This window comes from Diadema setosum, chromosome 17 (genome assembly GCF_964275005.1).
Source record: "Diadema setosum chromosome 17, eeDiaSeto1, whole genome shotgun sequence".
Taxonomy (NCBI): Eukaryota; Metazoa; Echinodermata; class Echinoidea; order Diadematoida; family Diadematidae; genus Diadema; species Diadema setosum.
In genome coordinates this window covers 7,720,669-7,746,349 of record NC_092701.1, presented here as the reverse complement: position 1 = coordinate 7,746,349, position 25,681 = coordinate 7,720,669, and the positions used below count along the sequence as shown (strand labels likewise).

Sequence of the window (25,681 nt, the reverse complement as noted above, 5' to 3'; positions counted from 1 at the left end):
TTCATGGGCTCTTCGATCGTCTAAAAAAATGATCCTCGAAAAGTTGTCCATATCAGCATAGCGGGAAGATGAGCAAGAAGAATTCAAGATTTCGAGAGGATGCGAAGGTAAGTAATAATTAATCCAGACTGATTACATTTTGAGTTGTTTTGATCGATAGTTCCCACGCCCCTTCGTAACATTCGTGCAAACTGTATCGTACGACACGGTAGATAGCGATAACCGTTGACGGACTGTGGCTCTCTCAGCACGCCGCGCCGGTGTGCAAGGGGCTGCTCTTCCTGGCGGCGGCCGGTGCTCTCTTGAAGGAGTTCGGAGGAAGTGCCCGTGTATTACTGTAGAGTCCATGATGCAGGACGCAGATGAAATTCGGTATGGCCGGCCGTTCAGCTGGTTCAAGCCAGTAACACTTCTAGCTGACAGTTGACGTGGTTGAACCTGACATATTGAATAGTCTAGTATGACAGTACTGTCACTAGATTTTGGTGGGGGATGGGGTAATGACAAAATGACAGCAGAATAGTCCTGGGGGGTGTGTAGAAATCAAACGTTAGCTGTTGTTGGCTACACTGTACCTGTTCTGTATCACTGACTTTGCATGTATTAACGTGAAGTTGTACAACTGTATTTTCCTCATAAATATATTGTAAAAAACAGCATTTGATACTGCCGTACCAGTATAACAGCTGAAAAAGTAGAAATGTCATGTTTGATATAATGTAATGCTTTGTGACATCACGCTGAGGAGTGAAGTAAGCTGGCCGGTCATGGCCAGGTGGAGTGGCGTCAAACTTAAACTTGATGGGTTCATCGTCCCAAAACTTATCTGAACCGATTTCAAAGCTGTAGACACTGGGTACATATATTAAGTTATTTGTTAAATTATTCCAGGGTTTCCTGATTATACGCATGTAAAATGAGTTTCTTCTTGTAGTGGTTCCAGTGTGTGATCTAAAAATATGCAACATTTTATTACATTAGTGCCCCTCTTGTGCATTTTGTTATCAGACCTTGGTAATACTGCTGGTGAATGGTCAACTATGTTGAACGAAGTTTGTGCTTTTTTTAGAATTTCATTCAAAATATTGTTTCTTACCAAATTTTACCCTATTTCATTTACTTGGAAATCCCATCATCCACCAATATCCAGTACTGGCTGGAGCCCAGTGCCGCTGCCCTGGCCAAGCTGGAAGAGATCCAGTCGTCAGTGACCAGCATGAAGCCAGCCAGCTCTTACAATGTCCAGTCGGTGTGGGTCCCGTCCAGTTCTACCCCACCCTCGTCATCCAGGGGCAAGGTGGTGAAGGCGTCGCCGTACACGGAGCTGGAGACGAAGCCACCCCTGTCCTCCCTCAGCATCCAGAAGACAGCATGGTAAGGAAGAGTCTGGCCTTGCTGAGGTGTATTTGTAAAACTGCTGCAAATCAGTATTATCTTAAACAAGCTCTGTGGGCTTATTAAATGGTTCTGTAGAAGACAATTACCCCTGGACAATTACCCCAATTGCTGAGGTGTTTGTTAAAATTGCTGCAAATCAGTATTATCTCAAACAAGCTTTGTGAGATTATTAAATATGGTTAATGGTTCTTTAGAAGACAATTACCCTTGGACAATTACCCCAAATCCTTCCCCTGACCCTAAACCCAATCCTAATCTTGAACCTAATACAGTATTAAAAAAGTTTTAGTACAGATTAGGATATGATAATATTTTTTTTTCTTAAAGCATTTGGGGTAAAAAGGAACACTTGGAGTTCTTGTTACATTTTGATGAAACTTACCATAAAGTACATTTCAGTGTTGCCATAGAAGAAAATCACCACAAGCAATATTTGTTCAATATTTGATGCTCTGAACATGATAAATATTGAGATTAAGTACAAAAAAAGCAAAAAATCTCCATAGTTGTTTATCAACTTCAGAAGAGGACTCCTGAAAGTATGATATGATATTACTACCTTATACTTATTTTCCAACTTTCTTCTTAAAAATAGCTTGAAGTACAATGTAAAATGTACAAGCTGGTTGTGGTACTAATGTGTATATATGAGAGAAAAGTCACTTATTCGTTTCTACCTAGAGCTGCAGTGAATAGCTTGGCATAATTCTTGTACAAAGTGAAGGCAATGAGTTACCTGATGAACAGAAATGAATGATAATATTTAATGCTTTGATGTGTTTACTTCATGTGATTGCACACAATAACTGCAGTCTAACTGGCAAAAGATTGCAAAGTTTAAGATCGCGATCATTAAGATCTTGAAGATTTGCCAGTGTGACTGCAGCTAGTCTGAGTTACGTTTGGAAAGGTTTGGTATATTATTATTGTTGATCTCCATTCCAGGGGCAGTAATACGTCCATTCCCGACCTCATCAAGCAGCAGGGAGAGCGACAGAAGCTGAGGGATGCCCGCGGGCCGCGTCGACCCTGGAGCGGCCGAAAGGTGCCCCCAAGCCCCACGGCCCAGAGACGGGCGAGCCAGGGTGGCCTTGCGAGTGAATCGGCAGCAGAACTGACGGGAGCTTTCATTGCTGGTTTGTGACAAATTTTTCTTTTCTTTTGTATTTGTTCTTTCTCATGCTAGTAGACAGCTCTTTTTAGTGATGTTTACATACTTTATCTCTCTCAGGAGGCTAAGTGCTCATCCGCAATCTACATCACTAGAGGACAGAGTTGAATCAATTATGTAGTTATATTTTTACGAAGATGACACAAAGGGGTGAGAGTTAAATGAATGGAGTTATAGTCCAAAAAATCCCATTAAAGGCATAATTTACTATTCGTAGATGAAACAAAAACCCAGCATTAGTGCTTCAAAATAGTTCTAAAATGAGAGTTAGGGATAAAATCAACCAATGTAAAAATTTGAACCAGTATAATTTATGTTAAGTATTGTTTAGTATACAAAATGTGAACAATTGTTAAAATAAAAATGTTTGCAGACTAAACTGTATACAGTTATGCTTTATTAAGAAAAATAGTGATTATATCTCCTTAAATTTTAGGCTTTATTGCAAAAATGTTATATGGTAAGAGGATGTTTTGTGATACAACTGATGTACACACATGCATCAAATGTGATATTTCGAACATTTTTTTTTAATCACTGCTCCCAAAGGTAAACAGGACCTTTAATCATTGTTTTTACCAGGGAAGTGGATGGGGGCTCATGAGCTCTAATGTATGCCATGATGTAGGTAAAAGTGCTGCTTTCTAATTGATCTTGAGATCAAGTTTAACTTTGCCATGTTCTCCAGTGTGATGTGTTGATGGACAATAATGAAAAATAGAATGATGAAATCAATAGAATATAATGACATCTAGTGAAAAAAACCCACTTTTTCACAATTTTTCTGTCTACAGTGAAAGGCTCCAAGTCAGTCATGTATGACCCTGGAACCAACTCCAGACCACAGAGTGGCCGATCCCAGTCTGCCTCTTCGTCCACAGTCCCACACAGTGAGTCTCATGATGTGTTTGCCATGATGGAAGCAGCAAACACATACAGGCCCACAAGCCAGGAGAGTGGGGAAGAACAGGACAACGCCCTGGAGGAGTTTCTGCGGAGTCAGCCAGATGGACAGAGACATGAGTTGTGTGAGTATGATGTATTTTCACCTGTGTGTGTGTGTGTGTGTGTGCATGTTTATATTTATAATAATATATTTATATTCATATCTATACATATAGTACAATATATAGTAGGACTGTTTTGGTCAAAGCCTCGTAAGCTATAAATTATATATATATATATATATATATATATATATATATATATATATATATATATATATATATATATATATATTGTCGTAGTCAATCATTTCATTTATTTCCATCATTCAAAAGAGAGATTGAAAAAAAAAAAAAGAGAGAAGTATATAAACATATTTCCGGCAAAACACTAACAGAGATGACACCAAATATCAATACCATACCAGTCTGTGGGGACTTGATATTCAGAACCAGAGAAAATACATAATTGTCTTCTTTCATGAAACTATCAACTTTTGTAAATGGGAAGAATATGGTATTATGTGTTCCCTCCAAGTAGAATTACAGTTGTCAAATGTGACAAAACATGAAGAAACATCAGCTGTAAGCTCTAAAAATGCATTTCTGTTGTAAAGTGAGTATATTTTTGTCATGATAGAAAGGGGAAAAGTAGACGTATGATACGGCATCAATGCACTTTGCCCATGCCTGCTGCTCAGTAAATTTGCATTAACTACCAGAAATGCACAAGTGAACAACGAAAGTGTGACTCCGCTTGTTGCAGGCGGGTTCATGAGATCACCTCATTCATTAGCACATGGCTTACGGCCAGAGTATGGGACCCCGAACGCTAGCAACCTTTTGTGTACATTTGTGTACATTTGTGTACATTTGTGTACATTTGTGTGCGATCCATCAAATTGAATGCCTTTTCATTCCAGCAAAGCAAGGGAAGGGGGAAAGGGGAGGGAGAGGGGTGCTGCAGGCCCTAGGCAAGCGTCAATGGTACCCCCTCCCACATACACACACATACACACACACACACACACACACACACACACACACAGTTATTTCAGTGTCTAGTGTGTCAAATGTTGTGATATCTTATATGCCCTGTGATATCTAATACTTCTTGTGATATCTTATACTTATACACTGCTGTGATATTGTGACATTTTATGCCTTCATACTATGAATATCCAAATTAGATGATTCTCTCATGTCACAGCTATGCAGTGTTAAACAAATATGTGGTATTTATGTTTGAAAGTGCTTTGTCCTTAGATGATTTTGTCTGCCCAGAAGACCTAGTGCAAGATATTTAGGGATCTCATGATATCAGCTTACCAAAGACTGCCACCTGTGTGTGAGCAGGATGTTGAACCAGGGTTTATCTTTTATCAGAAGACCAAGGGTCATCCGATAACAGTACTCATTTGGGTCCTGAACAGTGATCTTAAACCAATGTGCGTTGATAATCATGATTACTTTACCTGATCAACAAACCCTCGGGGCAACCAATGTGTACATAATCTTTAAAGGTGTGAGATTGAGCAATAGATTGGGCAATAGATTGAGCAATAGATTGACTCCAACCCCAAGTGTCTCTTGAGCTGGAGTTTCTTCCACTTGGACCCCCTAGCAAACTTGAGACTCTCATCATACAAACATTGGCTCAATATTATGTGTGTGCAACTAAGGGCTAAAATAAATCCTAAGTTCAATTCAACTGATCTTACAGGCAATATTGGTATCAGTCACTCTTGAGAAGAGGGGGACTGTTTCACTAAGCCATTTGTGAACAATGTCTTTGAGTGCCCACCTTGCAAAATCTGAGAATACATGGAAAGTCTGTGTATCCTTCCCAACTAGATCTGATCTGAATTTGTGTGAACTTTTGGTTCATTGTTTTACTCAATATGATTCCCATGTTAGTGAATCAGGGCCAAGATGTTTTCATTATAACCTGTCCTATGACTTGCTGTATTGGGATTGTCCGGGGAAACAATTTTTTTTTTTTCTTTCTTTCTTTTATGAATGCAGTGTTTCCATTTACTGATGAGCAATGGCTGGTATTGACCTATGGAAATCACCCCATATAAAGACTGCAATTTCTGGCATCACACTAGATCATGCACAGTTGATCATACTAATTGATATTCACAGCAACAGACACACAAATGCTACAACAACCAGATGCATAGGAACCAACTTTCATTAAATATTCATGTGAGTTATCATACATGACAGCCAATTGAAGTGTTTCAGCCAGTATATTGCCCCCAATAGCTTAGACTATCATGTAAAAATATGTTGCAATGAGTTCTGTTCTAATAAAGTGCTGTTCCCACGTGAAGCAGTTCCATATTATCGGGTAAGCACTGTATTGGCTTCACAATCTGCCTTTTTTTTTTTCTCTCTCCCACACATGGTATACGCTTTGCACAGTCAACCATTCTACATGAGAATTGCAAATGACTTAGTCATATTCCCAGCTCTTAATGAGCTATACTGTCAATTATAGAAGCAAACAGATCATGCTAACTCACTTGGATTTTCCATGGCTGTTACCTCCTTCTGACTCTCATGTGATGCTACATTCTTCTGTGTATGTGCCTGAGCTCTGTTGGAAGTCATATTGTGTGACTCTGTTGGAAGTCATGTGTGTGATCAAACTGTAAGTTGACTTGCAGTGTTGTACTTGTAGTTTTTATTCAAGCAGTTGTCATGTATAATGACCTGCTTGCTTTAATGGATGGGGGGGGCATTTATATTGATTATTGCTGAAGGATGAATAAAACAGAGCAGCATTAGTTTTCATAGAGCAGCAGGTGTTTTTGGATGGATGATGAATGGTCATACAGCATGCTGGCTACAAGCTAGAGAGATTCTACCATAGTTTTTTTTTTTTTTTTTGCCCTCTTCCATTATTGATCAAGTTCAATGTTGCCGGGAGGGTGTGATTGACACTGTCCGCAGATTGAACCCCGGCCATAGAGGGCGCACCTCGTTGCCAGGCAAGCTCTTCCTGTTTCAGTGGGTCGTCACAAAAAGCGCAGAATGATTGCGAGAAAGATGAGAAGTCAGCGCAGTTGATGGATAGCACTTCTATGCAGGAATATTATACTGCTGGAATTCATCACATTGAAGACTCTGTGTAACACATTTATCTAAAGGTGCGATTGATTTACATTCCCTGACTTGGTGCCTTTATCTGTGGTCTATTCGCCCGAGGAGTGGAACTGTGTGAAGACTTGTAGAATTTCCACGGTATGTACAAGTGTATGAAGGGTATTGACTAATGCCATTTTTTTTCTTTTAATTCTTTTTTTTTTGTTTTTTTGCTCACACACACTGTTGGTTTAATATGATATCATATCGCCTACCTGTGGTATCTGTCTAGCTATAAGATGTGCCTCAAGAACAGGATTATGTTATGGTTCTTTCATGGTGTACCTGTATGTGATGTTAACTCTTTCTTTACCATCTGCAAGTTGTTTGAGTACAATGTTAATGGCATGTTCATTGGTAGTTGGTTGAAAGGGATATTAACTCTTTATGTGCCATGGTGGAAACCCCCTGTGTGCCACATTATTCTGAGACACCAACATAGTCATGCATTGAGAAAACATTCTGTTTTTCAAAGCTATATAACTTGTATAAATTTATGTTAAGTTGCATATGAAGTGAGCAAAGTTGTAAAGAAAATGCCAAGCTTTGCATCGATGTAAATTCTATGACGAATCCATAATTGCTTTCCTTTCAAATGCTCAGTAGCTACATTACCGTAAATGTATAACTTTTGCACACAAAGCAGTGACAGAAACTTAGAATTAGCACGCAAATCCAGTATGAAACACTGCTTGTTAGTCAATCCCCACGTAAAATGCAAGCTATAGACGAGAGGAACAGAATCCCGGGAAACGCTTTCATTGTAATGTGGCATTTGGCGATTTATCGATCGGTTTGGGTGGGTTTGTGTGTTTGAGCGGAATATGCGAAGTTGGGACGCCGTCGACTGAGTCGGAGGTGCCAACGTGGCACATAAAGAGTACATTGTAGCAAATGATGTTTCTTTGTCATTCATATTTTATCTATTCTACAGAATTGCTGGAAGATTTTTTACTTAAACGTCAGGATTACAATGTATTTAAGTCTACAAACCCTTGTTACAGTATGTAGTCAGTTCTTCACTTTGGAAGGTGAGAGTAATGGGAAATTTACACAAATATGTATTGAAGGATGAAATTTTAAGTCATTACAAGCACAAGGAAATAATTTTACTGGTATCACACATGAATTTGCCATGCATGTTAGATGTGGCTGCTGTACAAAATGTTGTCTGTGTGGCAATTTCATTAAATAGAATTAAAGGCCATTTTGTTAAAAATATTTACCCATCATCTAAATTGCTATCCAATTTTGAGCAGGGAAATTGCTTCCTGCTAACGAGAGCTGGGTAGAGAGGCTGCTGTGCATTTAATAGCAAAAGGAAAGGGCAAAACAAGGGAGCTAACAAATTTATACTTGTTATCTAAAGCCCTTTGTCCATTCTTTCTCTCCACAAAGTACATTTTAATTCACTGAGACCCAGTTCAAGGTGTTCTAAGGTGAGGATCTACAAACTACTAATATGCACAACAATGACAGAAACCTATCAACAAACAAAAACTAAAACATTCAACAACAAAACCTATGAAGCAAACTGCCTTCAACAAGTAAAATGATGGTTATAGCTTACTTGCTTTCATTTTTGCGACCTAGCTGCTTGCATTAAGTGTTGAGGTGATAATCGAAGCCACCACCTAAATATGGTAGGCCTACTGCCCCTGGTGTAAATGATATGGATTTATGTATGTGTAGCTTTGCCATGATGGATAATAGCATCAATTAAAAGTTCTGAAGATAGACATTCCTACTATCGATTCATTTGCAACAATTTTCAGTTTGACTCAGTTTGTCCATTTGTCATGAGACTCCTGACAGACATTGTGTCAAAACATCTACTAGGTAAACCCTACGTTTCTGATGTTATTATCATTATTATTCATGGATTATTAGAATTGTGACTTGCAGCAATAAAATTGCTGAATTACTCACAATTGTACATAAGTGCATGTTGTATACATGCATAACTCTCAGGTGATGTCAGAAAAAAACAATCACATCTATTCTATACAATCACAATTGTACATAAGTGCAAGTTGTATGCATGCATAACTCTCAGGTGATGTCAGACAAAATAATCACATCTATTGAAAATTTAAATAAAAGAAGACCATGTTATCTATGATTCTTACTAGTCCATGGCCTCGTGTCACTGAGAGATTAATGAGATGGCTCTGTTTGGATTGACATGCAGCATGTACATCTACATTCAGTATTTTTGTACACGATCATAGTGATAGCAAAAGAGAATCACATGTATATCAACTGCTCCCGTTATATGTTTCGGCCAGGTGGTACACATCTGCCTGTTCACTTGAGTTTTTTCTGGATGGGAGGTAAGTAGGCCTACAGCAGTAGTGGTCAAGGGTTGTGACTGCGTGGATAATAGTTTGACATGGATGCTTTTGAATGCCAATAATAGAAAGACAAAATAATCAATGCCTTCACTACATTCTACGGTCGGAGCAGGCAAGATGCGAGATCCTGTCTTCTCGACTTCCCCCTTCAACCAGTGTCTCACTCATCTCTCTGCTAGTCTCAATAAATCCACCTGATAACTCTGATAACTGTCCTTGTTTATATTTCCCCGGCATTACTCCCATGAAGTTTATTGTCTGAACTGAACATTTGGTGTTGCCAATCACAGGTAAAGAAAGAAAAAGAATTATTATCTATGTTCATGACAACCTGACACTTTGGCGGTGAGCATTGAGTGCAAATGACCCTGACATCTGCTTCTCTTCTTCATCTGGCGGTGTTTTAGGGTAGTGTCCCTGTATTGAGACACTATTTTAGGGTCTGTGAGGGCTCCCTCTATAGTTTCCTTTCAAAGATGCTCAAACTCTACCTGAAGACCTAGCTCTCTACATCAAGGCAAGATCAAGCATCCTACCAATGGGATTGCCAGAAATATTGTTGCTTCCATATTTAATAGATTGCACTGGATGCAAAGTATTACCAGTAAGTCAAGATGATACAATAGAAGGATAAGGGTGAAATGTATACTATTTCCAGAAGGTCATTTTGATATCACTTCGAAATAAACAACTGTGCAAACGACTATACCTTCACTCGAAAACAGTGTTTGTCTAGGCAATATGTATATCATGTAGCATCAATGCTGAACAATCTGCATGTGAGTATGTATTACAATGTGTATGCACTGTGCACTATTAAGCTGGTATCTCATTGAGCGGCGAACGTTTGCGAACGTAGCGAATTTGAGATTCGCCAACTTTTCTGACGAATGTTTGCGAAAAATCAAAGTTCGCTTCTGCCATTAGCGACAGTTAGCGACTTTTAGCGATGTTTAGCGACAATTAGCAACACTTTAGCGAATGTTTGCGAAAGTGTTTGCGAACACAGGTGGCGACTATTGGCGAATGTTAGCAAATGTTAGCGACAATTTTGCAAATGTTAGCGACAGTTTTGCAAATATTAGCAACTGTTTGCAAATCATTTGCGACAATTTTGCGAATGTTCTTGGACCTAGAAAAGTACCAGGCGATTGTGTATAGTAAGACCCATAAAATGACATAAAACCTTCCACTGAATTCAGATCTCTTGTGACAACCGTTCAAGATGGATTTCCAGGATATGGAAATAAATTTCTGCCAAGAAAAGGCTCAAGGTGTTGCTATCCTTGAAGAGCTGCTCTGTCAGGCTGCTGCTACAGCTATTCTCTCTAAAAAAGAAAGAGTGAAAATGTTCACTCTTGAAGAAGTGAATAACAGAAAAGAGTGAGTTTCAAGTGAAATTAGAGTGATTTTGGAGTGAAAATGTTCATTTTCACCCATTTTTGAGTGACCTCAGGGATCACTCCAAGATTTTTGAGTGATCCCTAAGGTCACTCCAAAATGAGTGAAAATAGATATCTTCACTCAAAATTCACTCCAATTTCACTCAAAACTCACTCTTTTCTGTAATTCACTCCTTCAAGAGTGAACATTTTCACTCTTTCTTTTTAGAGAGTTGTGCAGCATAAGAGAAATGAAATAAAGAAAAACAAGAAAGGAAGAAGAAAAGAAAGAGATTCAGAGAGTGCTTGTTGCAGAGGACAGACTTTGGTCAATATGAAAAGCTTTTGAAGCAATTACCATCATGATGGAGATGTCAAGAGCTTCAAGAACTTTCTTGGAGTGGAACCTTGTCTGTTTCAGAAGCTTTTATATAGGAACCATGTGGTTACTTGTTCGCAAGCAGTGGCGAATCATATAAAAATGTTAGCGACACCGTATCACGACCGTTTGCGAATTCTTACGAGTGTTTTGCGAATGTTTGCAACTGTTAGCGAAAATACAAATTCGCAAAGGTTCGCAAAGAAATTTTGAACATGTTCAAAATTTCTTTGCGACAAGAAAAACTGTTTGCGACAATAAAAACCGTTTGCGAACTTTCTTGCGAATGTTAACGAACCTTTTGCAACCGTTTACGAACCATGGCAAATTCCCAAATTCGCTACATTCGCAAACGTTCGCCGCTCAGTGAGATACCCCCTTTAGTGACAATGTGCAGAATTAACATGAGCAATATGCATGGGGTGAGTATGGTAAGCCAAAGTACATGATACTACAGTTATGATTCCCTCAACTTATCTTGTGACCTACTGTACATTGGTAAAACCGCCATCATTACCATTCCAAACCCTGGTGAAGGTCAGTCTCTATGTTACCATCCATGCCAGTCATTGTTTCTGTACAGTACTTGAGTTCTGAGCCCCATTTAACATAATTAGAGATATTCAAAAGAATAGCAATTTTTGCCAGAATGAGCCACTTCTTGTAGCAACAGCCAATCAAGGAAGTAGGATTCTTGTCATTACCATGACTTTTGCCCTTGCAGCAAGAGTTGTTATCACTGCAACTTTTTTATGAAATGGGGCCCTTGAGTTCAGGATGATTTAGACCCTGGATTTTAAAGCAAGTGATTCCAAATCACAATCTCCCTAGTGTCTATGTCGTTAAAGAGACAAGATGATTGTATCCACAATGTACTGTACGAGCTGAAATTTTCGCGTACAGATATTTTCGCGAATTGCTACTGGGAGGACATTTGCGCGTGTTGTTAATTTCACGGTTGCGACGGTCTAACTGAACGTAACTATTTGCGCGTTGTTATATTCGCGTGTTGTTATTTTCGCGGTTCAAAGGCGATTCGCGAAATTCGCGAAAATAAAACCACCGCGAAAATTTCAGCTCGTACAGTACCTCTCAACCCAGAGGCAGGGCCCTCTAAAAGAACAGTGGTTGCACTAGAGTAGCTATTCTACTAGAGTTGTTGCTCTAGGTGAATAAATTACCACAGTTTTGTGAGTCTTTCATGATTGCTTGGTATTCACTCCCCCACTCCAGCCAAACTGTCTGCTGCCTACGCCGATGAGCGCAACATCACGCCCCCTCCACCCCCGCCCTGTGCCTCCCCGGACCTGGAGAAGCTCATCAACGGGGGGCTTGAAGCTGAAGGAAGTGATAATGATGATGGTGGCGATGGTGATGATGTCCCTGACGATGATGGGGCGGAGGAAATTGTAGATCGGTTTGAAGCCAGAACACCAAAACAGGTGTGTGCCTTCATGTCAAGAGACATGCATAAGAATCAAGTCAGTATTTAGTTAATACAATCTAAAGAGAGCAGTGCAGATTGTACACACTGTGTGTTGTCTATTTTGTTCATTCATGAATAGAGGGAATGAACATTATCTAACTCCGTCAAGTGTCATATTTACAGTATAGTCGAAGTGTCACAGGCCTTTCTGCGAGTACGTTTCCATGGGCCTATTTACACAGCAAAATTATTGGTTTTTGGATAGCATTCTCAAATTTCTTTTCTCCATGGTTCATACATTGTTGAGAAAGAAACAAAAACAAAAGACTAGGCTAGAAGAATTCCACTTTGAGTCTCATTAAACTACACTTGCCCAAACATTGACTGGAGCATAATTTCTGATACCCTCACCCAGACTCAGTATGGCAAGTTTCTAACCATGGGGTAAAAAAACAGAGAGAAGAAATTATTGTTGCATTTGCTACGTAGTTCATTCATATGTTCCATTTTTTGCCCCTCCAGCCTGCAGCCCCTCAATTACTGCGTAGACCTACCCCAGAACCAATCAAGTTGTCTATGACCTTACCTGGAGCGGATGTGGAAGAGGACTATTCCACCGATGAAGACGGGTAAGAAGCGAATAGAACAAGTAAACCAAACTGGCAAATACAGTCTTTTGTCATTTTTCCCATCAAAATGGGATGATGTAAATACATATGTATAAAACCTGTGTATAATTGTGTTCACCTCTGTATATGTATTTGTGAAGGGCACACAGTAACACTGGACTTTCTTAACCCTTTCTGAACCAGGGACTTTGGACAACATGTACAACACTGCAGAGTTTTTGGCGCAGATCAGGGCCGGCCGCACAGAAACGTTGTTAGTGCTCACAGCACACTAACAGCACCGATAGCGACGATTTGGCCGCACATAAGCGTGCTGTTACTCAAATTCACTAACAGCGTGGTTAGCCTAACATCGCGAGGCCGCACAGAAGCTAACAACAGTGGTGCTGTTTTATCAACTCACTAACAGTGCCAGGGGCACCGATAGTGACAATGTTAGTGAATAATTTCTTGTGTGCGCTGCAACTTCAGGTGTCTCCTTTATTCTGCCATGTGGACATACTTCAAAATAGATCAATCTAGACCTAATTGAGAATGTGGTGGGTAGTGGGCGACTTAGATTTTGCTGTGAAAATTTTTTTGTTGTGAAATTCTCTTTATATTTTCCTTGTATCGTTCTACGCATATCATACACTGCAGCAGTCTTCTCATCTAGCAGTGTCTTCAAAAACTTTAAAAATTCATAACTTTTGAACGAATTTTCTGATTTTCCCCGAACTTTCACTGATTGTATCAATGTGTTCTACTAATATTACTGCACTCACTCAATCCACATTTGTAGGTGGACTTGTCCTTTAATAGTGAAATAAGCTACAACGTACATACCCATTAAAGCCAATGATGATGAACTTTATTATTACAACTATATTGTATACATAATAGAAATGCTGCTGTGGGGACTGGTTGCCTCCGCCATTATGCATGGTTCTCCCAATAGGTCTAGAGTACGTCTTGACAAGATGGCAGTTTCACATAACTGGTAAAGAAATAAAATGATATGTTTGTCACAAATGTGGTGAGTGTGTTTCTTTTCCTTGAAATGAGTTTCATATGAACAAATGTCTAACCATCTGTGTAGCATCATTGCATAATGCTTCCTATCTAGCGTTGTGCCTTATAAAACAATAGTAAGCCTACTCCATGTAACATTTAATCCTTTGTCAGTGTAGTCTGGAGCTTTTTTTTTTGGGGGGGGGGGAGGCATTGGTATACAACATTAAGATTACAAGTTTTTTTTTTGTGTAGGTTTATTGGTGTTGTATTATATTTGTATACAAGATAGGGCCTCATCCACGTCAAGCTCCGCTTATGATGACTGTCCCCTGGGGTATTGATTTCTCCTTTGTTCACACATGAACACAGTATGCCTGAACATAAATAGATCATTACGCACAAATCGCATAGATTTTGCCTAACTCTATGGCACAAATTCACTATTAGCACCGTATCAGCGCACGTGTCTAACATTGCTCTAACAGCGCTTTGCGTGCGGTCATTTTGCCAGTGCTGTGAGTGGCTGATTTGTTAGCGCTAACAAACCTCCCACTAACAGCGTTTCTGTGCAGCCGGTACAGCATTAAAAGCACACAAAGGCTTAATGACCTGATTGCTACAAATTAAAGACCACAGATCATGCAAGGATTCACTGTAATTACTAATAATTGTATGTCTGTTAAGGTAGAGGTGGTCTGTAGCCTCTTTGGAAAACACCCAGCCAGCTATTCTTGCGTTAGCGGCTAAATGGCTCTAAAGAGAAAACCAAGTCTATGTTGAATACCTGATGGAATTGATGGATGTGTGTGTGTGTGTGTGTGTGTGTGCATTTGCTTGCTTGGATTTACTTGCGTGTTTCTATGTGTGTGTTAAACATAATTGCATGTCATAATGTACACGTAAAAAAGATACCTAGTATACAGCTGTGAAGTGCCATTGTTTACTACAAGTGTGTGTCATAGAGTATGGCTCAAAACTTGTAATTTTCTTTTCAGCCCTTTCGTGAGACCAAAGAAATGAAAGCAATATTTGGCTTGTGGTAATGCAAGAGCTACTTATTCATCGTGAGATTTCACCATCAAAATATGATTCTAAAAATGTGTTTTTCTGTCATATTTTCAAAAAAAAAAAATTGTCCAGGTCTTCTGATGCGCCATCACCACAACTGTCACCAGATATTGAAGTTCAAAGTATATCAAGTGAGAGTTTTGCCCAACTGGCCCCTTACCAATCTCAATTTCAAAGTGGCACCCCTGCAAGTAATGGTCCCTCCCACAATGGTATAACTAGTGTGTCTGTCACCCCTCGGAGTGGGGCCACTACCACTGTCAAAAATAGGGTGGATGATAGCGAAGACTCTGCAGGGACTGACAAGACTGCAAATAGGAACAGATCTAAAGGCAAACTGTCTGTGCAATTTGTAGAGGAGAAGAATGTAACCTTTGACATTACACCGCGAGGTCCCGTCACCACTCTGAGACCTAGACCGCCCTCTGCTGGCAGAGAGAGACACAGGCCACAGAGTGCTTTGAAAAGTTCAAAGTTCAACAAAGCAAATACCACAGACTCAAGGACAGCTCATTCATTGTCACTCACTCGTTCCTCTCGCCCCCTCTCTGCTGGTAGAGGGAGACACTTTTCTTCCTCGGAGGGTGATGGTGATGATGATGAAGATGATGATGAAGACTTTGTGAGCAGTGATTCCCAGGTCGGTGCAGATAAAATGATGGATACACTCAACAATAACAGCTCAAACGAAACCAGTGATAGACATGGTCAGATGAAACCAGGGAGGAGACAGGACATTGAGACCATGATGTCGCGATTAGCACTGCCCCAAAATGAGGAGAAAGAGGCAGTGGCTAACACCAAGGAGGCAGAAGAGAGGGTGCCTCGAGGAACTCCTCAGGACATCACCAGGACCATCCAGGTCTCTTCCTCGGCCTCCTCCAGGAAGAACTTCTACGAGAAGGCCATCAACGCCAAGAAGAAGAGCATGTACCAGCAGCGGCAGGCGGCGGCGGCGGCTGCGCGCACCCTGACCACCAAAGTAATTGAGTATGGGGAGAACGGACCCACCATGGAGACAAAGGGGGTGTCCTACCTCCAGGTGGGGGCCACGCCCAGCCAGTCTAAGCCTGTCCGGCCGGGGTCCCTCAAAGGACCCAAGAAGGGGTGGGAGGACGGGAGAACTCAGGTCAACCGGCCAACCATGGAGAAAAAGTCTGTGAGTAGAATGAATTTTCCGTTGTGTTTTAGATGTAGCAGAAATAAAATCACCTGAGATGGCATCAAGTAAGCATGTTTTCTGCATTCTAGTAATCAACTGTTTTGATCAGAACCCTTGAAACTAGGAGTTTATTATGTCATTTGGCTGTTTATTCATTCCTGAAATATGCCAAGATTGTGTTTTTTTATTCTGAATATCATATTTGAAACAGAAGTATAATATCAATGGGGAATACTCTTTTAAAAACATCCAAAATGTAGTTTGGAGATGGAAAACTGCATGACTAACTGTTGGAAACTTCAGATCTTCTTTTTCTTCAAGTGGTCTACAGTCTGTTTTCTATCTATATAACATTTGCTCACACTTTCATAGTATACAGATATTGCCTTTTTAGAGATTTATGTAACATAACACTTGACATCCGGATGGGAGTTATGTTTTTCCCAAGAGATTATAAGATATTGCCTCAAGGGACTGCAAAGTTTTCTGTTACAATGATAAACAGGGCAATATTTATAGACTATATGGTCTGTATGAATACACATTATTTCATTCTATTCTTGTTAGCAGCCGGTCAAGTAAAGCTGATATTACTGTATGTTACCCAATGGGACACTAATGATTTTGATCCTTGCTTCATGAGTCGTGTGACTGCATTGTGAACAATCACTAGCCAGTGTGTATGTAGACCATGATTTTGATGTCATGGTTTACAGCCTCTTTTATCTTTTCTGATGATGCTATGTTTCTGACATATGTTATGTTTCTGACGTATGTTGTGTAGCTGGTGGAGCAACTTCAGGATAGGCCCACCTCTCGCATGGGGATGTATGAGGATGCAGACAGTGCGGAGACCAATGAAGGACCAGAGACCAGCGGTCAAGCCCAGGCTCTGGCACTTCAAGTAGGTCCAGATGCAATTTAATAGGCTCATTCCCTTGCATTCAATAACTAAATGCACTTTGAGCTGCAGTCCAACATTTTATGCATTGTCATGATATTGTATTTACCTGAGAAGTCACATATTTGGTTGTCCCGAGTCTATTGAAAAATGACATAATCAGTCAATAAAAGCAAAGGAATTTCGAAGTTATTACACAATTATTATTTCCATTTTGCTGCACCAGTACTTATCATTATTTGATACTTCTTCCTTTTTTCATGACTGGATAAGGCTTTATTGCGGGTGTTGAGGGAGATGTGACACATACCTACTAGAAGAAATCCTTATTCAGTCAAACCTGTCCTCAATAGACCACTGAAGGGAAATGATTATCAAATGTGGTTGTTACAACCAGGTTGTCGTTACGGACATGTGGTTGCTAGAGCAGGTTTGACTGTAATTCCATTTTCACCGATGATGTACCCTGCAGAGAGCTCGACCCAAGTCAGCGGTGCTGAGGTCTAAGCAGGAGGTCACAGGTCACAGGCACGGCAAGAAGAGTCCAACACCATCCAAACAGCGCCCTCACTCATCGTTTGTCAACTCATCATCACCAGCTAAGGTTTGTGGAACACCATATTAACTAAAGCTTTCAGGAAAAATGTCTGCTTTTTTATTCGTCGGTTGTCACAGAAGGGAGAATTTTTACAAAATAGAATCACTAACTATCCACCATTTTGGAAAGTAAATGGCAAAGAGGATCTGTAGGGCCTATGTAGTATTTTGCCTTTATTAAGGTTATCATATCAATTTAGCTGCATATGCATATACCAGGTAGATTTTATTCCCTCTCTTTTTATACTCCAAAATGCTTCTCCATTCTTGTATTGATGATAAATACATTTTTAGGTTTATATTGTAGTTTCAGTGAAAAACAAAAATGGATATTCAAGTCTTTTTTAAAATCAAACTTGTGGAAGTTCATTTTGTATTTCCCCATGTTTTACAAGAATATGAAATAGTTTCCTTTCATCAACTACAGTGACAAGGATAACCAGTACTTGCAATACTTGAAGAGTATCTAGTGAATGTAATACCATGTTTAACTCATTGCTTATGGGAATTTGGTGTTCCAGGTAGTAAATGTGTGGGAAATACCCCCTCTGGGAGGCAAAGAGCTAGGATTCTGTTAGTAAAGAGTGGTAGTGTAGGAAGTCATTAGATGCGATGAATATATTTCAACTCTGCTCTATTAGATAACTTGCATCGGAATGATTTATGTATTGATATCTCCTTTTAATTCCCATGGTATAATTTATGTGTATCACTGTTGACCTTTAACCTCCCAGAAGCCTCCCAGGAGAAACTCCTCCCCTTCAGGCCGTGCCCATAGCAACTCCAACAGGGCGTTGACCCCTACAATAAGAAAGAGGTTAGTTGTACATTATGACCTCATTCAATATCTTCATGGTCTTCTCTGCATGAGTCATGATATAAGTACCTTACTGCCATAAATTTGCTCTTTGAACCTGAGAGAGGTGTTTGTACTTCAGTGACAATGTCTTTTTCAATTTAACATTTGAATTTAACAGAATTATGATGAATTATGATAGTTAACAGAGTGTATGATCCCCTTTTTGTTCCATGCACAATAAAGGGTGAGTCAGTGCACTTGAATATACCAAGCAATTTACCATTATTTATTTCGTAGGTTAGGAACAGCCAATTTTGATGAGCTATCAATAGCAATTTGAAGCTGAAAATCTCCTCTTTCAGATTTGACTTCAGCTAAAAATTTTATCTTCCCACTTTCTGTGCAGACTTGCATTTACTTAAGATAACCTTTTTGACATTGCGCTCATTACTTTGCAGCAAAGCTGAGAGGCAGAGAACGAGAGCAGCAGTGAGAGCTCTGAAGGACGGCTCGCTCACCAAAAACAAGATGTTTGACAAGCAAAGTGAGTGTCCAAGTTTGTGATATCATCTTGAGACATAGTCAAATGATGGTAGTTTGTTCAGCTTGTCAGATGGGATCACAGTAAAATTTTTCTGCATATCACATTCATAATATAGAGTGTGTTTCTGCTAAAACATTTGAGGATGTGAGGTAGTGTAAGGTGATGTGGGAAACACCTCAACTTTTTCCTCAGTAGAAACACATCGGGTAGTGGGTGATGCGAGGTAAATCAAGGTTATCAGTTGGCCACCTTTTTAGGTGGTCAATGTGAGGTAATGTGAAAGGTGATTTTCAGTAGAAACAGCGGGTAAGGAAATTTGCGGTGTGCCGGAAGTCTGGAATTCTGACCAGGAGATTCTGCACATTATTCAATTGATCATCACAGTGACCAGATCTGTGACCTTATAATACTCGAGTCTACCTCCTGATTCTCTGCATTTTGCAAGTTCTCTAGCTTTACCTCACATTACTGCCTAATATGTTATTGCTCAGTAGAAGCAGTTTTGGTAGTAGTAAATACAAAATGATGCATGTGACAAAAATTTGTGGTAATGCAAGTTAGTATGTTGTGTCCAGTAGAAAAAAAAAATATTAAATTGGATTTTTGCCCTGGGAACACACTCATAGGAAGACAACAGATTTAACAATGTTGAACAGAGCAGTGAGGGGGCTCAACTGGTAGTCTGTCTGCCTTGCAATGAAACTAATCAGGGTTTATCTTAGCAAAGTGAGTTTGTGTGTCAACATACTGTTCTCTCTCGGAAAAGGTAGACGCACTCTGTCCCTTTAAAAGGACATAAAATTGTGATCCCGTGAGTGAGAACAACACAATTCTTTCACATAAAAATGATCCCACTTCACACCTCCTTGAGAAGCACTGCTAGTTTTTGTCCAACAAGGTTACAAATTTGATGCAACTAATGGGATCCTTGTATGGCAATGACAGCACCACCTCATGCAAAATATCCTTGTTGTGTACATATAACTTCTTTAGCAATGACTGAATGCTACAGTGTATCAGTTTTTAGAAACATTTTGTTTCAAACCACAAGGGTTCTGGTTTCACGCTAGAGAATTCAATACAGTTTTGAAACTCCCCTTTGTTGTTTTGCAAGCAGCATCACAAGTACCGTTAGTACCCTCAAATACTCAAGCAACATGCTTTGTTTCCAGCTGTTAATTCACTTCTTCACATTGGCAGACACTGACTCTTTTATGCCTGTGATTGAATATTAAAAGTATAGTTGATAACCAGACTGTTATCCTTTCTTGAAACTAACCTGTAGTCAAATCAGTACATTCTGACCCCGGAGCGATGAGGGTCTACCAGTCAAAGAGGCAGCAAGACAAGGAGTCAGATGCTGATTCAGACAGCATAGATGAGGTAAGTCTCATCTCACCTTTCCTCTCTCTTTCTCCCCTCCTCTTCCTCAGTCTTCCATCTTTTCTTTCTTCTTCTTTGTCGTGCTCCGTCCATTTCCCCTACCCCTTTCCCTGCCTTTTCATTTTCTAGCTTCTGATAACAATGTGTGTGGGGTTTTCTTTGCTTCTTTTCAACTTTTATGTTGTCTACAGTTGAGTTGGCACAAGTAAAACACCACAATGTAAACTATTCCTGAAGCAAGCTCTGTGTATGCACAAATTTTGAGAATCCTTCTTTCTGCACATCTTCCTGAGAAAGATGAATTTTGTAAATCCAAACTATAAAAGCACTCTGAGAGCGCAGGCCTCCGCCAAGCAGCTAAATTTTCCACCAATGATCTTGCTCTTCCATAGAGATCAGTGATTTCCAACCATATGTATGCATGCTGAAAAATCGGCCGATTTCCCAATATAGAAGCCTTTGTTATGTCATAAACCTTCAGCTGCGCGGCGCGGTTCGCCCTAGCAGAAACTAGAGCACGCACTTTAGTGCGCATATGAAAACCTCAAAGATGTGCAGCTTGTACTCCCAGGTTCATTGACCCTACCTACCTGCCAAAATATAGAAAATCCTTCATAAAATCCATAAAAACTTCTGGATCTCTCCCCAAATTTAATCATTTGTTCCGTGTGTAATTCTCAAACTTACCTGCAAGTTTCATCCAAATCTGTGCACGACTTTTTGAGTTATTTTGCACACAGACAAACAAACAAACAAACCAACGATAATGAAAACATAACCTCCTCCCTTGGCGGAGGTCATTATGGTAGTTAACCTAACTTTTGGTGAGAGCAACAAGATGTCCACATGAATTACATTTCTTTTCATCTCCTACTTTGCTTCCGTCACTCTCGAGTGTTCTCTCATTCATTTATTCATTCATATCTGTATTTTTGCCTGCACCAAGGAATGAGGTAATGTTTTCATCAGCGTTCGTTTGTTTGTTTGTGTGTTTGTTTATTTGTTTCTTTGTTTATTTGTTTCTTTGTCTGTGTGCAGAATAACTCAGAAAGTTGTGAACAGATTAGTATTGGTATTAGTATTAGTAATGACACAAGGAACAAATGATGAAATTTTGGTAGTGATCCGGGAATTTTTATGAATTTTTGAAGGATTTTTTTAATCATTTTGCAGACAAGGTTAATGAACTTGAAGAGGTTTGCATACACGCACTAAAGTGCATGCTCTGCTTGGGCGAGGTGCCACCCAGCTGGAAGCTGTTGACGTTAACAAAATTAGTTTCTATATTGAAAAAATAGGCAATTTAGGAAGCATGCATGTAGGAGTGGAAGTGAGCTGCTTGGCGGAGGTTTGCACTCTCCGAGTGCTTTTCTAGTTTTTTTCCTTAGGATTTTCACTCCTCCTCATCATCTTCTTCTTCTTCTTCTTTTTCTTCTTCATCTTCTTCTGTTGCCATTTTCTTACTTTTGTTAGTCCTCCCATTCTTTGGCATACTTTCTTTCTCCTCCCGTTCATTCCGGTCTCACTGTGGTGATTTGTTATCTTCTGGCTGCAGTATCCCAAGAGTGTGAGGGAGGAAGAGATCTTCAATCTCCATCGACACCTGCTCAAGAATGGGGTGCACATCTCCTTCAAGACTCTCAAGAGGTATGAAAAGACAACTTTCTGCTGCAGTTTCTCTAAGTAGGGTGCAGAAGTAGTCACATGTCTCTCTATTTTTTTTTGTTCCTCGGAAGTAAAAAAAAAAAAAAAATCGCTTGAATAATAATAACTTTAAAAAGACCGTCTGGGTTTTCTGAAATGATGAAATGGAAGCAGCAGATTGGAGAAATGAGGGCAGAATTGAGTCAGCTCTTCTTGACACCTGATTCTGTTTTGTGAAACATCAGGATGTAGATTTGCAAAAAAGAAAAAAAGAAAAAAAAAGTTTTTTTTTTCTCCAGTGTTTGTTGTACTCTAGGAAGAGATTGGATTGACCTGTACTTTGGCTGTTAATGTATCATTTCTTATTTTTTTTTTTTTTTTGCATTAGTGTAATAAACATTAAGGATATTGAATCAAGAGCTACATTAAAAGTGAAAACATTTCTGCCTTTCACACAGTGTACTGTAGTTAACGGTTGTTTCTTTGAAATTTCATATGCATTTATTCAAAATATCTAGATTTCTTGTTACATTTGTGCATCTGCAATCCATTTTGTTCACAAATTCTCTCCTTTTTAAGCTTTCCTCTTTCTATTGAGCAATCACTTGATTTGACTGAACAATGAAGAGTGACCCTACAATGTATTTTGATGACAATCCTTGATACCTTTTAACTTGTTTTTTTACTAACAGGGGCCTGGTCGCTCCAGGGGAGAAGAATGTTCAGGAATGTGTGGAACAGTTGCCAAGCAACACATCTTTAGGGTGAGTAAGGGAAGTTGAGTGTCAGAAAATGGACTGTGAATGAGCTTTGTAGCTTATCAAAACCAAGTAAGCCACCTATTATGTACTAGATGATATATTGTGCAGAGTAATCATTCTCTTTTTTTTTTTTTGCCATTAAATAATAATAAAGATTGCTAGAGTATTTGTTACCATATCTTAATGTCCCAAATATATACTTGCATGATGTTATTCTTAAACATGTTCAATAGAAAACACAGCATGCAAAAAAAAAGTCAAAGTGCGAAGTGTTTCATGTTTACTACAGTTGCATATACTTTAGAAAGTGGTCAGTGTTCCAACGATACTAGCCATTTGTACATACCCAACCCAGTTCTGCTAAATTTTGCCCGAGATTTTTTATGGCAACAAAACAATGCTAAAGTTTCATTCAAAACCTTGTGTTAGCCGATGAGGAGCAAAATTGTTGAATGTGTTCCACTGTACAATGTATTAATGAATTCCTCTTTATTCTCTGTGAGTACGGCATTGCTATTCAGATCCTCCAAGCCCTACGCCAACCAAGCATAGCAGTAACATCAATAATCCAATGTTTTACTACATCCACCACTTGAGCAACCAGTTCTATCTGTCATGAACCCATCTCTGTTCAGAGCAACAACAATGACATTACCAAACTCTGGTAGCAAATGAGAACTACCATGTATTTGTTAAAGCAAATCTGGAATTATTTTGATAACTGATATTTTATTTATTTATTTATTTATTCAGTTTTCTTTACCCAGGGTAGCCCCATCAGTGGTTTAAACACTGTTATCCCAGGGGGCCCTGCAACAGAATGATATGGGTTTGAATATACAGTAGGTGTCACCTAATTAATGTTTATTCTCTGTGTGTGCTTTGTCAATGTCTGTTCAGTGTTTCTTGATAACACAGTATGTATCAGAGATCTGTGATTTGAGAGCTGGTCAGCTTTATCATAATTTGAAGAATACTTGAATTTAAGCTATGTTTGAGTTTGGAATGAAGGAGACTCTTTTCCAAACCAATAATTACACATTACTAGAAGAATAAATGATAACATAAATCATTTTATGTTATGTTTAATAGGTTAACTTTCATTAAAAGGTTTCATGCTATAACCATTTTGTCTGATATCAAAGTGATAACCTTCTGACAGTGAAGAGTTCAGCTGACAGCCAGGAGATGAAAGTTGTCAGGTCTTGTGAACTAGAAACACAATTTCAAGAATTTTGCCAAGATTTGTCATGGTAACATGAAGTTTGTAAACCTCTTCCAACTTTGTCATCAGGTTATTGAGTCAACCTTCAGCGTGGCTTGGACAGGTATATGAGAAGTACAGGATAGCAGAGAGTGCACTGAGTAAGTAATCTCTACCGTCTGATGTTGATTTGATTTGTTAATTCTATGCTAATTATGGTAGAAAGTGATCAGTGACAATTTCCAATGAGTGACAAACAAAGAAAGTCATTAAAAAACAGAAAATAATAAAGTACACATGAATTGAAATTACTTTTTGAAGTTTTCATGATATACAATTCAATATGTTAAAACAGATGTACAGATGAAAAATTAGTCGGACAGAAATATCCACTTTTACAGTAGCCAAAAAAGCCCAGCCTGATTGGGGTCAAAAGGCAAATAAGACAATCGAAAGAAAAATATCTGTCCTGTTTGTAAACCGTGAGGGTAAATGATATTCAGAATGATTAGAAATCTTTCTCTTTTTTTTTTTTTAAGAATTGAGAGGAGCGAGAGAATTCAACCTTCAATTGACAAATGGTGTTAAAATAACAAGGCTTGAAAAAATATGTACCTCTAAACTTGCTTTTACCTTTAATATTCCCTCCCCCCCCCCCCAACCCAGGGAGAGCTGATCACCAGCTGGCAGTACAAGAGGAGAGGGCCGTCAAGGAGGCCCAGCGGCTACTGGAAGCCTCTCGAATGACCGCCGGCGGCCGCAAGAAGAAGCGGAAGAAGGTCACCAAGAAAAAGACCAAGTCGCCGTCGTCGTCGAGTGCGACGTCCTCGCGCCCCCTGTCATCCGCGTCCGTTGTGGAGAGAGAGAAAGAGAAGAGAACATCAGAAACTTCAGTGTTGTCTGCAGCCTCCTTGCTCTTCCCGCCTCAAACTGATGTTGATGTGCAGTGAAAAAGGTTAAAGGTCACTCCAGTCATTCTGAATTTTGAGGAAGGATTCATGATTTTAGTCCTTGTCAGCGCCCAGTGTAACTTAGAAATATCTGATTTCACTTTTTTCATGACATAGAAAATGCAATGCACTTCAATGCAGAATGTGGTATCACTCTGAATTTTCATCAAACTGTTTCTGAGCTTCTGCGCAGATGGATAAGGAGAGGTGAGTTTATAATTCATCATTTGCAGTTGCACCAATGTCTAAAGCGATGATTGTTGAGTGATTGTTAAGTATCAGCGTACTTTGAAGTAAACCGTCCATGAAATACAACAATTTGCCCACAGAGCTGTGAAATAACTCATTATGCTTCAACATTTATCACATTATCTTTTTACACTTCATGAAATGATTAATTATGTGGATAAACTTGTGTCATTTGTCCTGCTTGCAGCTTCCTTTTTTTTCTTCTTCTTTTTAGAGTAATAGTTGACACAAAGAATTCTAAGCTCAAATGCAAACTCATACATGTACTTTAATATCAAATTCATGTGTGTGGTTACAATGTACCAAGATGATGCGATAATACAATTATCTTTAGCCAACATCTGAACATCATCTTTAAAAGTTGGCAATCATTGCTGAAATTGTTTCAACTGACTTTAAATTTACATTGTGGTGTTTTAAGACATCAACCATTTTCGTTGGTATTAAGCTGTCTGGTGTACAATCAATAGAATATGTTTGTGTTAAATTCTCATTGCTATATTTTTTTCCGTCCAAATGAATTTTGTGTTGCTGTTTTTTGTTTACATTCCATTTAAAGCGTTCTTCTGATGTCTTCCATATAATTACAA

General features: G+C 39.2%; 1 protein-coding gene across 1 annotated transcript; it reads left to right on the top strand.

The window, feature by feature from the left end:
* Positions 1-25,119, top strand: LOC140241139 (uncharacterized). The gene is made up of 16 exons (XM_072320900.1): positions 1-107; positions 1,151-1,374; positions 2,344-2,534; positions 3,364-3,597; positions 12,015-12,227; positions 12,737-12,836; positions 14,970-16,056; positions 16,844-16,963; positions 17,433-17,564; positions 18,295-18,374; positions 18,815-18,900; positions 20,186-20,283; positions 21,839-21,930; positions 22,620-22,691; positions 23,983-24,053; positions 24,559-25,119. Exons 1-16 carry the CDS (start codon positions 69-71, stop codon positions 24,840-24,842), a joined length of 3,123 nt encoding a protein of 1,040 aa, XP_072177001.1. The 5' UTR covers positions 1-68; the 3' UTR covers positions 24,843-25,119.
* The last annotated feature ends 562 nt before the right edge of the window (positions 25,120-25,681 follow it).